This window comes from Rhinopithecus roxellana, chromosome 4 (genome assembly GCF_007565055.1).
Source record: "Rhinopithecus roxellana isolate Shanxi Qingling chromosome 4, ASM756505v1, whole genome shotgun sequence".
Taxonomy (NCBI): Eukaryota; Metazoa; Chordata; class Mammalia; order Primates; family Cercopithecidae; genus Rhinopithecus; species Rhinopithecus roxellana.
In genome coordinates, this window is record NC_044552.1 from 76,822,440 (window position 1) to 76,839,772 (window position 17,333).

The 17,333-nt window shown below is 35.7% G+C and overlaps 1 protein-coding gene across 3 annotated transcripts in view; it reads left to right on the forward strand.

The window, feature by feature from the left end:
• ATG5 (autophagy related 5) overlaps positions 1 to 11,215 on the forward strand; it is a 136,618-nt gene extending 125,403 nt beyond the window's left edge. For all 3 annotated transcript variants that reach the window (XM_010352504.2, XM_010352506.2, XM_010352505.2), the window contains one exon: positions 9,001 to 11,215. In XM_010352504.2, the coding sequence (XP_010350806.1) occupies positions 9,001 to 9,137 (137 nt within the window). In that variant the 3' untranslated portion in view covers positions 9,138 to 11,215. The remainder of the gene's footprint in view (positions 1 to 9,000) is intronic.
• Positions 11,216 to 17,333: the final 6,118 nt, after the last annotated feature.

Genomic DNA, 17,333 nt, shown 5'->3' on the forward strand with positions numbered 1-17,333 from the left:
GAAAAAAGAAAAAAGGAAAGAAAAGATGGTATATTCACATTTTTTCTGCTTTGCGCTATATGATTAGATTATGTTAATAAAGTGAATTAGCTGACAAGATAAATTTGTTCAGACATAAAAGCAATTAGAAAAAGAAACATATAACTCTCATGCTGACCGTATAAGGCAGATACTTTAAGTATTTGGACAAAATTGAAGCTGGTTAATATCTTGTGATTTGAGATAATATTTGAGCAATAATCACATTTGTCAGTGTGATGGCACTGCCCCCAGAAGAATAGGCACTTCAGTTTGCAAACTCATGCCACAGGAATAAAAAAATTCCAGTCCCCAAACCTCATCAGATTGCAGGATTTACAGTTTCAGTAATTCTTTAGATACTCATTTAGAATTTGAATTAGAAGGAATTAGTATCTCTATAGCTTCACACTGTTTGATTTGGGCAATCATTTAGAGTTTTTTTAATGAATATTCAGTTTTCTTATTTTATAAAATAATGAGGCTTCCTGCTACCATCTTATGGGGTGCATACAGAGTTTAAATGAACCAGAAATTTTTTTGAAGTGAGTCTTCATTGTCTTTTTTATTTTTTGAGACTTTATATTTGAATCTTTTTTGTTTCTTAGAGTTTTGTTAGCATTTTTCACAAGTAAAAGAACTGTATTTATAAGAAATTTACAAAGGAAAGTGATAAAGAAGCAGTTTTGTTTTTTTTGTTTGTTTGTTAATTCCACTATGCAAAGACAAGTAGGCGATGTTCAATCTACACATAGAAGTTATAAATGTATAATGCTCTAACTGTAAATCAATATTGTAACTGCTTATAAAAATAACTCAAGTTATGGCAAGAGACATTGATTTCTACTTTCTTAGAAGTTAACTTCTGGACATGATTAGAAGTGCCGGAAGTGTGTCTCTGGTATGGAAGAAATAAGCTTATTTTACTAAGGCATCTTCATAGTCACTGCATTTCCTGCAGCCAGATCGACTATGATCATATACTTGTTAAAATATTTTAAACCTCTTTAAGGCAAGAAGTCCAAAACTAGACTGTAATAGATAGTTGCTAGTAGTTTCACATTGAAGAAAACCATAAAAAGCAAATTTTACATATATTTGTTGTTTAATCTCTTCACAAGTGACCGTGGAAAGTCCATTTGTAACTTTGTGGAGATACTGTAAGCCTGACATATGGGATGGGGTCACTTGGCTATAATGGGAGCCTCTCCTTTCAGTCTTGCCTAACACTCTCTGCTTGTATTCCTTCTTGTGTACATATTTTATGGAAGAAATGATACAGTGTCATTCACGGTGGGAATTCTAAAAGTTCTTCAAATGTAGCCCTCATAAGCATGTTTAAATAATCTGTTAGGCTCAGTTTAAATATACTAATTACAATATATTTTCTTAATTTATCATTATACTATTAAATTCTAAGATTAAATGAATCAAATTCTTTGATTGCTTCCCTCTCCCTCCATCTCTGCATATTGTCTCAGCACATGGGCAACATTGACTAATTCTGGTGATAAAGAATCTCTTAATTCACTAAGTCCATTGACATATGTTTTTTCTAAAATCAAAGAAATAGTGCTGATTGTTCTCCACTACTGGAAATGGTGAGATTACTGGACCTGACAGAAGATGCTTCTGGTTTCTCCTCCTGAATTATTGTTATCTCAATCTCAAGAAGTTAAATGAATTAACCTGACTGTCCCCAAAATGAGAAACATACACTTGCACAATTATTTCATTTTTAGCACTAGGAAACAAAATTCTCTTACCAAAATAATAGTATATGCAGACAATTAAAAACAAGTCATCTTTTCATTGAAACAGGTACTGTGGGGCTTCATTCTGACCTTATGTAAACAGTACAATTATTGTCTATATTTTAAATAAAGCAATGAAGTTGAGCTATTCTATAGTTCATACTTGACAAATATTAATGGACCCTATTACACCCAACTAGAGTTACTGGGTCATTTTATGAAAGCAGATGAAATAATATTGTTTTCAAAGTTTATTTATTTATTAATGAACAAGGTTTAATTTTTAACTTTTACCACATTTTTATCTTATTGTCAGGAAGCTTTGAATCAGTTTTAAAAATGGCCTTACAATCACTTAATTTAATACACTTTGCTTTCTATAATTACAGCTAATCATATGGGATTTTTTATATAATTTAAATTTTAGTTTATGTCCTCCTTACTAAGAAATACAAGGATTATAAGTAAAAGTCAATGAAAGAATTAATATGGGCACATTTTTAAATTGTTTAAAATGTTAAGAGTCAAAGCTCTGAAAATATTTTGGACAGAAATAATAAAGATATAAAATGTATGCAAGGAAAGAGATATTTAGTATACCTGGTATTTGGTATATACTGGGATATTGCATGTTCATTAAGACCTGTCCTGCTAAGTGAGTATGGATCCGGAAGAAGTTAATGTAAGTATTTTTAAATGGGTTTGTATTTTTCTGATAAACAGCACTCTCCTTCTGTTTGTGATCATAGGATAAAAGCCCTGTAAGCTTGTATATGTTCATTTTTACTGCTACATCATGTAGTGTGCTCTTAAGATTGAGATCTCATTCCCCAGGAAGCATTTCTGTCCAAGATTAATTGCCCTTTTAAAATCAGCGTTTGATGTATTTCTTTGGCTATATCCTGACTTGGTTTAACCCTCTTTGACCTGACCTCGCTGACTATTACCTCCGTGGCTGAGACAAAATCCTTCAGCATGATGTATGCACTTCACATTTCAGCCTGTGGTTTTTCATGTCGATGGATTCAATTAGTTGGTGTTTTACTAATGAACATATCAGAGGTTAAAGAATTTGTCAGAACAAAATTGTTCAGGATAGTGGTAATCAGAAAACTCATCTCTCTATTTTTTAAAACTTTTTCAGCAGTATTAAGTATTTTTCAGAAATTCTACCTTCAGTATCACACATTCCAAGATTCATTTTCTGCTGAATTATAAAATATAAATAGGAAGCCACAAAGCTGAACACAATGATTATACCATTTGATCTTAGAATTCTCCATATTTATAAGTATGAGCTTTTAAAAAATTAAAGTGAAATTTTCTTGTTAAAAACATGTATGAATTTCCCTTAAAGATACATCATCCATTTCTTTAAGTCTCCTTTAAATATGAATAGTAAGAAGGAAACTCAAGCACCTCACTAGAATCTCAAGTCACCTGTTTTTAAAAACATTTATAGATCATATTCCTTGTTGAAACTGGCTTAGTTAAATAAGACCTAAAACCCAGATTGGGATGAGAAAGATAATTAGTAGCCATTAGTAATAGAAATCCTTAGAACTCAAGTTTATCATATAGTGCACATTCTCAAATGATATACTTAAAATGTATAACATAAAGATTTTGAAAGGTTTTTGTTTACCTGAATGTTTTCATCTTTTTTAAAAAAAAATAACCTTACCTAAAGTCCATTAAATGATATATCTATAGTGCAGTAGGGCTCATTTGACTTACAGGTGGTGTGCTCCACTTGAATATATGTGTTGAGAGCACTATTAAATAAATGTGAAGGTTTATAATACTTAAGAATTTTTCTTAATGTCTTTTAATTTGCATAATCATCGAGTCTGGGTTTTTGTCTTTTAAAAAATACATTTATTAAAATCATATGCCATACTGCATAAAAATGGAACTGAATAATTCAGGAGGTATTACCATGAGGCCAAATTCTTATAGCCCTTTGTATGCCAATCGTATAAGTGAATCCATGGTTTTTATGTATCTTTTAATTATCCAGTACTAAAAAAAAATGAACTTATAACTTGTGTGTAGGAAGAGAATTAAAATCACTCTACTTTTTGTTACTAAATCATGACCCTTTTAAAACTGATCTTCTCTCCTCACATAATCAATTATATTTTTGACACCATTATTTTTTATTAGTGAGCAGGAGAGGGGTGGAGAAGAGTCACTCGTGTTATTGAATACCTGTGTTCAAGTCCTGTGCTAGGCTCGCTGCTGAGTGCTTTGCTTGGATATCCCATTTAATCCTTCGTGTAACTGGAGACGAGAATTCTCTGTTCACACTGTAAGATGAGGAAATAGACACTCAGAAGTTTAAGTGAATTGCTTGAGAATTCAAAACTAATAAATTATGATGACTTGCACTCTGAAAGAAATATTTTGCTGTTTAGGCATAAAAGACCCAGATACTAGAACTGGGAGACGTGTTAGTGATCCTCTACTCTGGACCAGTTTGCAAACTGACTCACAGGGTTGAATGAGAAGCTATCATGGGTTATAAATCAGCAAGCAGAATTTAGGAGATGGTCTCAATCCCACATTAGCAAAAGCTGCCATATCTTTACCTGTGTTGTATATTGGGTTTCTACATAAAATTTTGTTTGCAGAAAAATTCTACACTGGTATGATCATAAGATTCATTCTAGGGAACATTTTTAAAAAAGACTTTACCCCAGAAATTGATTCAGAAAGTCTGGAGAGGAGCTCAGCGCTCTCTCTCGCTCTCTCTCTCTCTCTCTCTCTCTCTCTCTCTCTCTCTCTATATATATATATATATATAATTTTAATTTCCCACATGATTCTGATGGTCAGCTAGATTTTCAAACCATACGTCTATACAGGCATCTTCATTTTATATATAAACAGCTTCAAAGTGATGTGAGACATGCTCAGAGCCCTTCGTTGCCAGAATTGGAATTCAAGTTGCCTAACCCCCAATTTGTCTTTCATTAGTACCTTGCTAACTAGTGGTGCATAATTGGCCCTCTCTCCTTTATGTCTCATTTATATTATTGTATATTGATAACATTCATTGTATACATGTCTATATGTAGGCATCATTTTTTAATATACACATAAGAAGTAAACTTTGTGATTTCCATTAATGACTTGTGTGGTTAATGTGATTTTTCTTTTTTCTTCTTCGTTTTTTCTATATGTAATTCTTACCATTCTACTCATATAACCAAAATCTACCTGAATATATTTTTCTTAAAATGTAACATTTTTTTAAATGTTCACTTTTAAGTAGATGCTGGTTTTATAAAGTGCTATGTAGACATTCTACAAAATAATGAGATGTACTCTTCAAAATTGTAAAAGTTCAGAAATGTAGAAAAGGCTAAAAAATGGTTGCAGATTAAAAGAGAATAGGGAAACATGAAAATTAAATGCAATATGTGCATCCTTGACATGACCTGAATGTGTCCCCCAGAATTCACGTGTTAGAAGCTTAATCCCCAGTGCAGCAGTGTTAGGAGGTGAGGTCTTTTGGAGGGTGTTATGCTGGTATGAAAAGGGTTTGCAAGAGTGGGTTCACTGTGTCTTGCGCTTCCACGTTCTTCCATATGAGAACACAGCAAGAAGCTCATACCAAGTGCCAGCACTTTGATCTTGGATTTCCCAGCCTCCGAAACTGTGAGAAATAAATGTTTGTCCTTTATAAATTATCCAATTATAGCATCACAAACCGACTAAGACAGTCCTGGACTGAATCCTAGATTGAAGAAAAATACGTTATTGGGATAGTTGATAAATTTGAATATGGACTGCATGAATATATTATTTGATATATCATGATATATCAGTTTTTTATTGTGATAGCTATACTGTAGTTATGTGAAAGAATATCTTATATTAGAAAGGGTACACTGTAAGTTTGAAATCATAACAAAAATTACTCTCCAAAAAGTGCCCTGTATAAAAGTAGTTCATATAGAACTAGTTCACTTGATTACTGTCTCATATGTTTGCCTAACTTAAAGCTTCAAGCCAGCTTCTTTTAAAAACCTGAGTGGGAGAGGCGTACAGTAACGTTTTTCTCCTGAATCATTTTCTTTGTAGTGACATTTCTCATTCTAAGTATTAAGGTCTAGATTCCCATTTTGAAACACAAAGACATGTTTACCAAAAATATTGTTTACTTTAGCAGTATCAAGTGTTACCTTTGTACTGTAAGAAAAAAAGAGACCTACTGATTTTTTTTTTTTTTTTTACTGTTTTATTTTATTATTAATTTTTGTTTTTACACAGGGTCTCACTTGTTACCCATGCTGGAGTGCAGTGGTGCCATCACGGCTTACTGTAGCCTCGACCTCCTGGGCTCAGGCATTCCTCCACCTCAGTCTCCCAAGTAGCTAGGACTACAGGCGTGCACCACCATGGCCAGCTAAGCTAATCTTTGTTTGTTTGGTTAAGTTTTTTTGTTTTTTGTAGAGATGGGATCTGTTGCCCAGGCTAGTCTCGAATGCCTGGGCTCAAGCAATCTTCCCACCTTGACCTCCCAAAGTGCTGGGATTACAGATGTGAGCCACCACACCTGGCCTGTTTTCTTTTATTGGTTTTGATATTGCTAAAATGTTCTTCATGCTTTGTTGTTATTTATGGTGCCATGAATTAAGGATACCATGTACATTTGACTTATCTGGAAACATTTTTGACTTTGTTGTTTTAATAACCAAAGCAGTCTTTACAGGTAGAGTTATTCTACGTGGTAGGACTAGCTATCAGAAAGCATTCCAAAAAGATTAATTTTGACAGTGTAATTCTACCAGCAAGAACATTATCCCAGCAGTGAGAATATTTATTAACTAATTGTGGTATATGTCAGGTACCATACTAGGCACTGGGGACAGAGTAACAAATAAGAGAGAAACTTTGGTTTGAAGTTTCAAGGGAAATGCTGTCCTAAAAATCCCTCTGTTTAAAATTGTGTGATTGAGGCAAGTCAGAAAATAAACAAAATACATAAACTCAGGTGAAATATTTGGACATTTGTAGTCTGTGACAAAATAATATGTTTAAAACCTTAAACTGTTCTGTTGAAGGGATATGACAGTCTTGGGTTCTTTCCTTAGTTACTTAAATTTAGTTAATGACACTTTAAAGTGGCCCCAGCTTCTAAACCAGAGAATCAGTGCTACCTCTTCAGGGTTTAGGTAAGGGGATTTATTAGGCTTGTTACAGTGTTTGAATAGTGCTTATGTCCTCCAGCTTCTGTTGTACAACTCATAAACTCTAACAATCCTTTTGTTGTAACATGGTTAGTCTTTTGCCTTTCAGATACACTGTGCATCTTCAGTGGATTGTATACCATATTGTGTTTGCTCTCACGTTTAAATATTGCTTTAGACATAGTATTTTGGATATTGAGTTGTGACTTGTTTCTTCTGCTGTTTCATAGTATACAAAGGTGACTCTGGCTTAAGGAAAAACTTAAGAGATAAGGAACTTTTACTCTTACACCACTATTGTTTCATTTTTTGACTCAGTGCTAAGTAGGAGGAAGATTCTGAGAATATTAAAATATTTCAAAAAAATATAAGAATATGAAGAGAATTGTACCGGAAATGTTTTCAAATATTCTAAGAAAGATTTAATACAGTAAAGCTTTAGCAAACTAGAACTTACAAGCAATGAATCATTCCAGATAGCTGAGGGTTTCTCCATTTGAATACCAATGTTTAAAAAATCTTCCCAAAGTACTAATACTGTGCTTTCTATAGTATTCTGTATAGTACTTAATATTTTATTATGAAAACAAATCATTGTATTAACACTGTGATCACAACTGTGTAAAAAAGTATGTATAGTTGCAACAAAGAAAAAATAATGAAAGCATTTTTTTTAGGTTAGTAGTATTATGAAGTGATACCTTTTTTCAAAATTGTTTTAAGCTATGGCGCAGTGATTTGGGAGTTTGTTTGGAATATTTTATTTGGTTATCTTTGGAATTGTTAGTATGTTAAGTTTTTATTTTTCACATTCTTTTATCAACTCTGTAGTGTTTTGTGTCCTCTGTTGACTGTCACTTCCCGGGACTGTGCTGCCTCTAACAGGAAGTCTAAATATTTCTTTAAAAGGGTCTCTTGTTTCAGGTGCCAGCCAAGTCATTATCACCATATATCATCAGCTCATTTTGCCCAGACATTAGAGCACTTAGAGATTCAAAAGTCATTTGGAACAGAGCAGAAAGGAAAACGTAGGGTATTTCTCCTTTGTAGAGTTCCGTGATTCCCTATTTCCTTGTTGTCTTCTGTCACCAGGAAGCTGAGCAGTTAAGACATTGTATTTTGAAGAGATGGTAAAGGAGAAAAACCCAAAATTGTGCTAGAGGAGTAACACAGAGTTTCTTGATGGTTCTTTTTTTTTTTTTTCTTTTTCATTAAAGGAGTTTGGCTTTGCTTTTTTTGTTTTTCTATGACAAAAATATTTCTATTTACTTTAAAAGTTGTCAGTACAACACACCAACATCATGAAAAACATAAAATTAATCTGGTTTAATTTAGAATACAATTGAATTTAAAAGAAAGGTGTGAATTTCAGCCCCCTTTTAATTAGCAAGTGGATGTTAACAAAAATCAATCAGGCTTTGTAACTCTAAAACTGGAATCCCTGAGTCAGATTTGTAATCCCTTCTCATTAAAATTTTAACTGTTATTCAAATAGTATCTCTAAGATATTTTGATACATACTTGAAAGCTTTACTGAAAACAACTAAAGCTCACCTATGTCTTATTAAACATCTCAAATACTGATCTGATTCTTGATTTCTAGTCACATTTCTATTTTACATTTTCAAAATATGTATGGACCTACTTCATATACTTGTCATTTTAAATAACCATATAGTACAGTTTTTAATGTATAACTAAAATAAATTTTGGTCATTGGTACAATGGGCTGTTTTTGCCACTATAGTTTCATTAACGTCAATCTTAAGTAAGCACAGTAATTAAGAAAGAAGTAATACTTTCACATACAGCAACAGAATTTTTATCAGAATATATTGTAACCCTCAGGTTTCTGTTTTGGGTGATACATACTGCAACATTTGAACTTTCTCCATGTCCACATTTCCTGTTCAGGGGACAGAACGGGTTTAAAATCCACTTAATGCAGTAAGGATTCTCAAAAGGCAACAGATTATTTTTTCTTCAACTGTTTTGACTTTTATTGTTGTTGGATTTCTTTCTTGGAATAGATGGGGAAAAAAAGAATCAAGTGATGATTCATGGAATTGAGCCAATGTTGGAAACGCCTCTGCAGTGGCTGAGTGAACATCTGAGCTACCCGGATAATTTTCTTCATATTAGTATCATCCCGCAGCCAACAGATTGAAGGATCAACTGTTTGCCTGAACGGAATCATCCTTAAATGGAATTTATCAGAGCATGTCACCCTTTTGCTTCAATCAGGTTTGGTGGAGGCAACCTGACCAGAAACACTTCGCCGCTGCAAGCCAAACAGGAAAAAGATTCCATGTCAGATAAGGCCATTGGGCTGGTCTTACTTTGCATCACCTCTGCTTTCCTCCACTGCCATCATTAAACCTCAGCTGTGACATGAAAGACTTACCGGACCACTGCAAGTCTTCTGTAAAATATAATGAAGCTGAAACCTTTGACCTAAGAAGAAAATGGAAATATGTGCCACTCGATTTGTATTTCTGATTAACAAATAAACAGGGGTATTTCCTAAGGTGACCATGGTTGAACTTTAGCTCATGAAAGTGGAAACATTGGTTTAATTTTCAAGAGAATTAAGAAAGTAAAAGAGAAATTCTGTTATCAATAACTTGCAAGTAATTTTTTGTAAAAGATTGAATTACAGTAAACCCATCTTTCCTTAATGAAAATTTCCTATGTTTACAGTCTGTCTATTGGTATGCAATCTTGTAACTTTGATAATGAACAGTGAGAGATTTTTAAATAAAGCCTCTAAATATGTTTTGTCATTTAATAACATACAGTTTTGTCACTTTTCAAGTATTTTCTGACTCACGTACACTAGATCACTTTTTACTCTGTGTTACCATTTTGACTGGTCGTCATTGGCATGGGGTGGATATAGGGCATAGGATTACTTGTCTCAGGATCTGTCATAGAATTTCTTGCTGCCAATTAAAAAACCTGTGTTCTTTACACACTACACTTATAAATATTGTAACTGTTCATCTTTGCTGTTTTATCACTGTAAGCCTGTCAAATCATAGTATCCTAAAGCATCTGTATATGGTAATTTTGCATTTTTGGAAAAACCCATTCCTTCCAAGCTAGTGTTTTTCATTGGCTCTAGGTCTGTGCCAATGAAAAACTGTGGTCCCCTGGCAGACAGTCTTTTGAGGTTTAAAGATTACCTGTCTCCTGACTGGAGTACCTTTTGTTTAATTTTTACCAAAAATATTCAGAGGTTACTGGAGTTCTTATTCAATATAAGGAAAGTTTGCTGCACTTTATTACCAAGCCTCTGGGATTTTACCAATCAAACATATTTGTGCATTACATTTCGTTTCTTGTGAGCTAGCTTGCTGTCCATATTGAATGTTGACCCATTTGAGTATGCTAAAAGACTTACAGTATCAGACACGATCATGGTTTTAGATCCCATAATAACAATGAATGTTTTTCTTATAAAACATTATACGAATGCTGAAGCAAGATTCTAGTATTGTTCATTGCTTCTTTTTCTTTTTCCTTTTGTGATTTTCACTGATTAATAGCACATTTCTAAACAAAATTGGATAAAGTTAGTCAAAGACCAGATATTCTGGAATGGAAATTGTAAAACTTAATCAAAAAGAATAACCAGTACCGAATACAATCTCAGAAAATTAGAAGCAAGTAGAAAACAATTGGTTGATGTAAATGAAAGTGCCATTTTAGTAAAGGCAGGAAAAAAATAGCAATATTTGAGTTATGTAAGGATAAAAAATCCACTGACTTGTATTTTTGCACAAGAGGCTGATCTGAATATGATTGTTCACATTAAGAGTGTTTATTCGTCGGTTCGGTTTGGGGATTTTCCCCCTTGATGTTTTGACAGATTGAAGTGAGCTTCAGTGAGCAAAAGGATCAGAATGCAGGGAACGCTAAGCTGTGATAAAGTGTGGTAAGAATGGAAAGCCAGAATAGTTTTATACAGACGAGACCAGTGTCAGGCGTTTGCAGTAGGCTTGAGCGACCTTCTGATTTAGATTTGAAAGTAAATAATTTTATCAAGCCATTGCCCATTTTTACTTCCTCATTCATTATTGTACCAGCATCATAACTTTATTACTCTAATCCCAGGTAAGTCAAGCGTACGTAATGCCCCAGAGGAAGAGTAAAACCAGAAATTCATGCTGGCTTAAATAATCTATTTTTGTTTCTTTTTATTTGAATATTTAAATTTTATGGTTTATTAAAAAATTAAATAAATGTTGTGTCCGTCTTTATTTAAAACAAGTTACCTGTTGGTAAAATCATTAAAATTTCCTTAGTCACAAACTGTCATAAAAGTTTCTTGGAGAAATAGAAAGGATGGAGGGATATAGAAGAGAATATAAAAGAAAATTGGAGAAGACCCCCAATATCTGTCAAAAAAATTTGATACAGTCAAAAAAATTTGACTAATAGTAAACAGTGACCTCCTAGGAAAATAGAAATATGTTTTTAAATATTGGCATTGTTAACTAGGAAGGAATAAGTTCAGATTAAAGTAAATCATTGCCCTTTATAATGTTGATTTTCATTTGGATGACCTAAATTCTGATTATGGATACAGTTGAATTGATAAGCAGCAAGATTTTCTTACAGATTTAGGGACCTGAAGTAACTTGTTTATAATTTAAGTTTACCTATCAGTCTTTATAGGATGATGAGGTATAAACCGTGTTCCAATCTGAGTGTGAGGTGAATTCGTTTAGTGTACTAGTCTTGTTAAATTTATCGCTGGAAACAAGCTAGGAGTTGATTGTTTTCTGAGAAAACAATATATAAGCTTTGACATTGTGTGACTATAGTTTTTAATGGTTATCTTTCTAGAGTATTTTTTTAATAGACTATTTGAGATAACCTTTTCTTCAGTTTTTAGAAATTTGGTTTATGTGTGCTGGGCATGATGGCTCACGCCTGTAATCCCAGCACTTTGGGAGGCCGAGGCGGGCGGATCACAAGGTCAGGAGATCGAGAGCATCCTGGCCAACATGGTGAAACCCTGTCTCTACTAAAAATACAAAAATTAGCTGGGAGTGGGGGCGTGGTGGGCGCCCGTAATCCCAGCTACTCAGGAGGCTGAGCCACGAGAATTGCTTGAACCCAGTAGGCAGAGGTTACAGTGAGCCAAGATCCTGCCACTGTACTCCAGCTTGGTGACAGAGGAAGACTGTCTTAAAAAAAAAAAAAAAAAAAAAAAAAAAAAAATTTGTTTATGTGGGTCATACCAGAGAATGACAGTCTCACTTTTATTTATCATATTATTAATATTTAGGTCTGAGGTAAGTTGGCTTTCCTGTTACATGTGCCAGCATGGTTGAAATACAAATGTAAAGCCGGCCGGGCGCGGTGGCTCAAGCCTGTAATCCCAGCACTTTGGGAGGCCGAGACGGGTGGATCTCGAGGTCAGGAGATCGAGACCAACCTAGCTAACACGGCGAAACCCCGTCTCTACTAAAAAATACAAAAAACTAGCCGGGCGAGTTGGCGGGCGCCTGTAGTCCCAGCTACTCGGAGGCTGAGGCAGGAGAATGGCGTAAACCCGGGAGGCGGAGCTTGCAGTGAGCTGAGATCCGGCCACTGCACTCCAGCCTGGGCGACAGAGCAAGACTCCGTCTCAAAAAAAAAAAAAAAAAAAATGTAAAACCTTGGGGTGTAATGGACAAATCAGGTGTGACCATATTTATGAATATTTGAACCTATTCATTTGTCAATGGATGGAGTCCATCAAAATACCTATTTGCCTGAGTCCTGTCATCCTCTTGTTTCCTAAATATATTTATCTCCTGGTCTGAAAATATTAAAAATTACAAGGACGGTAGAGAGGAAAGAAGAGAGGCATGCCTCTTTTCAGATCATTTGAGAGTAAGTGAAGACTTGGACATTATAAAAATGTATTTACTATGTAGCTTTCTTTGACAAAAGCATCTTTCATATTATCAAACATGAATTATAAATTTGATTCTTTATGCTTACAAGCAGATATAGTACTACTGTAAAATCTAGTAGGCACAATATAGTAACGATGGAGTGAAAGACTCAATTTTTAGGTCCTTTAGGTACCTCATTAAGTACTTAGATTTTTTTTTTTTTTGTACTTTATGTTCTAGGGTACATATGTGTACATGTGCCATGTTGGTGTGCTGTACCCATTAACTCATTTACATTAGGTATATCTCCTAATGCTGTCCCTCCCCTCTCCCGCCACCCCACAACAGGCCCCGGTGTGTGATGTTCCCCTTCATGTGTCCAAGTGTTCTCATTGTTCACTTCCCACCTATGAGTGAGAACATGCAGTGTTTGGTTTTTGGTTCTTGCAATAGTTTGATGAGAATGATGGTTTCCAGCTGCATTCGTGTCCCTACAAAGGACGTGAACTCATCCATTTTTATGGCTACGTAGTATTCCATGGTGTATACGTGCCACAGTTTCTTTTTTTTTTTTTTGAGACGGAGTCTCACTCTGTCGCCCGGGCTGGAGTGCAGTGGCCAGATCTCAGCTCACTGCAAGCTCCGCCTCCCGGGTTCACGCCATTCTCCTGCCTCAGCCTCCCGGGTAGCTGGGACTACAGGCGCCGCCACCTCGCCCGGCTAGTTTTTTGTAGTTTTTAGTAGAGACGGGGTTTCACCGTGTTAGCCAGGATGGTCTCGATCTCCTGACCGTGATCCGCCCGTCTCGGCCTCCCAAAGTGCTGGGATTACAGGCTTGAGCCACCGCGCCCGGCCAGTGCCACAGTTTCTTAATCCCGTCTGTCATTGATGGACATTTGGGTTGGTTCCAAGTCTTTGCTATTGTGAATAGTGCCGCAATAAACATGTGTGCATGTGTCTTTATAGCAGCATGATTTATAATCCTTTGGGTATATACCCAGTAATGGGATGGCTGGGTCAAATGGTACTTCTAGTTCTAGATCTTTGAGGAATCACCACACTGTCTTCCACAATGGTTGAACTAGTTTACAGTCCCACCAACAGTGTAAAAGTGTTCCTATTTCTCCATATCCTCTCCAGCACCTCTAGTTTCCTGACTTTTGAATGATCACCATTCTAACTGGTGTGAGATGGTATCTCATTGTTTTGATTTGCATTTCTCTGATGGCTACTGATGAGCATTTTTTTTCATGTGTCTGTTGGCTGCATAAATGTCTTCTTTCGATTTTCAAGTGCAAAATCATTTTTATTAACTGTGTTACTCTATTAGAATGATAAACAGTGAGATAAAGACAAATCTGAACATTGAGGGATGTCAGTGCACTTTGATGTGTAAGTTGACTCCTATGAAAGTGATTAGTTTGGCTTTCCCTGTGTGGCTTTCTTACCTCCACATCTCAAGAATAAATAAAGTACAAGTAGACATTTTCCATTTTTTCCCCCAGTTTTCAGTGGAGTATGTAGCACACAGTTGGTGTTTAGCAAGTGTGTATAAAAAGAAGGATTACTTAATAACTTTATAATCAGTGTTATATTTTTCTGGTAAGAATACCAGCCATAAAAATAGAACCTTGTCATTTAGAAATCAGTATACATACAAAGTGTACTTGGTTTGGCCTGCCATTAGTGATGAAGACTTGCTTACTCAAATCGACTACTTTCAGTAGGAACCACTGTGGACCAGACCCTTGCGTCAGTCCACATTCATTTTAGTTGCAGTATAGACCGCAGCACATATCTTCTGTTTCAACATCACTCTAATTTAAGCAGCCCCTAAAGCTGGAGCTATTCTCACCAAGCATCTGGAGGTATTTGTTAATTCTGACCTTTTCATAAATGAGTGATTTGTGTCTTGCTTTTGCTTAGAACTTTACTTCTGAAAATAAGAGCTATTTAATGCAACATTTCCCAAACTTTCTTGACCATAGAGTTTTTTTTTCTTTCCTAGTATCATGACATCCTATTGAACTCTAGCATGGGAAATAGTGCATTAAATCATTAGCTCCTAATGACCTAGAGTTTATAGCATAAATCTTACTTTTCCCTTTCTGACAACTCTTTAGCTATTTGAAAGAAGCTCTCAAGCATCTGACTCATCTCCAAACAAAATAGCTCTAGCCTGTTCATTCCTTCCTCCAAGTATCTCCCATTTTGTCAGTGTCACTCTTGAAATTCATCTACCAAGTATATACTGTATACTGAGTAATACATGTCAAGTCATGTGCTGTCGGCAGGAGATGGAGTAGTTTAGGTTTTCATAATGCCAATATTGGGTGTATAGTCTGGCTGCTCCATTGTGCCATAATCTGACAGATCACATCCAGAGTAAGATTTAGTGAAAGGGCTAGGAATTAACTATAAGTTCTGTTTACGAAACATCCATCCAAATATAAAAACTCAGGCAAATTGCCAATGGATTGGAGAAAACCTCAATTCGTAGGTATGAGAGTAAGTAGGAATTCAAGGGGTATATTTGCTCTCAGGGAGTCACCATAAAACTAGCCAAGAGAGCCATGGAGCTGAAATACGGTATTCTGTTATCAGTCACCAAGATCCCCAGATAGAATGTGGCTGAGGTCAAGTAGAGAGGGACTGGCTTCACAGATGGGTAGTTTTCTGTGGTACTGGCACATAGAGAAGATATTTCTGATCTCTAGCTGTACTTGTTCGGGACTTGATGACTTTGTCTTTTTGTGTTGCCTAGTGCATATTTTCCAAGTAAGGTATGTTGTCGAATGCTCACTTCTGTAAGGTGGGTTTTGATATTCTTGTTACTCAGAACTGTTAGTTTTTAGCTTTCTTTTACAAAGACAGTCACTCATTGACCTAGAAACTATCTGACCGGAGCGATTTTGTAAAAGCCAAGGGAAATTTGTCATCTCCTGACTACCAGCCTTTTTCTGCATATGCCATCTCAACCATGTCTTGCTGAAGAGTTTGGTCATGCTCACTACCTGTATTTCCATGGCTCCTTTTGTCATTGTTTTGAAATTCATTATAATGTAATATGAAATGTCAACTTATCCTGATGCTGATATTAAGTGAAGTATGACAGAGAAAGTTATTGATGATATCTGAAGGTATCACCAGGTCTTGGAGCCAACTTTAAAAAGTGAGGGAGCAAATCAGGTAAAAACTAAATAATTTTTGTTAATTTTGTTTTTTATTTATTTACTTTTTTTGAGACAGAGTCTTGCAGTGTCGCCCAGGCTGGAGTGCAGTTACGCAATCTCACCTCACTGCAATCTCCACCTCCCTGCAATCTCCACCTCCCTGGTTCAAGCAGTTCTCCTGCCTCAGCCTCCCTAGTAGCTGGGATTACAGGTGCCCACCACCACATCCAGCTAATTTTTTTTTTTTTTTTTTTTTTTTTTCAGTAGAGACAGGGTTTCACCATGTTGACCAGGCTAGTCTTGAACTCCTGGCCTTGTGATCTCCCCACCTCGACCTCCCAAAGTGCTGGGATTACAGGCATGAACCATGGCACCTGGCCAAAACTAATTTGTGGACTGGATAGTGCATGCGATATTGGAGCGAAAAAAATAGAAATGCCAGATGAGTTGCGACTGTCAGTAATCCAACTCAGATATACGGTGGACATCTTTCATTATGGGCAGAACATTTAGAACAGCTCAATAAAACCAGCTCTAACTGCTAATTCTATGTTAGGCATATTCTCCTAGATTTTATAGAATTCCACATGATTCATTTGTTTGTTCAAACATTTGTTGAGCAAATAGAGTACTGGAAGTTCTAGAAAGAACAAGACATGGTCTCTTGACCTTAAGGGACCTTCTCTTCTTAGAGAAGACAAAAATAACTGTACAACATAATACTTGGAAATTGCAATGAGAAAGACACAAATAAAGCACTATGAGGAAATAGAGCCGACAGACCTGTTTTCTTTGAGTTAACTTGGATGATACCTTTCTTGGCCTCTCAGCAGCATTTGACACTTGATCACACCTTGTTTCACTCTTGAAACACTTTCTTCAATGGGCACCACACCCTTCTGGTTTTCCTCCTAACTCAGCACCTTTCTCAGTTTCCTTTGATTCTTCTCTACTTTAACTCCTAATATTGAAATATCTCAGGGCTCAGCCTTTGGTTCCGTTTCTGTAGCTACACTCAGTATATGAGCACATTCCATGGTTTTTAACACCATCTATGTGTTAACTCCAGTATTTACCTCTCTCCTGAGCTCCAAACTTAATACACAACCACCTACTTGTCATCTATCCCAGATATGTAATAGTTCACCTTTTCTGAGTGACGGTGGGAGGTCAAAGTAGAACTCTTGATTTTCCTCCGAACCTATACCTCTCCCTTTCTCTTCCATCTGAATAAATGCGACCTAGTCACTTGGTCCCACAATGTAGGAGTCCTAATTTAATTTCCCATCTCTTCTCATG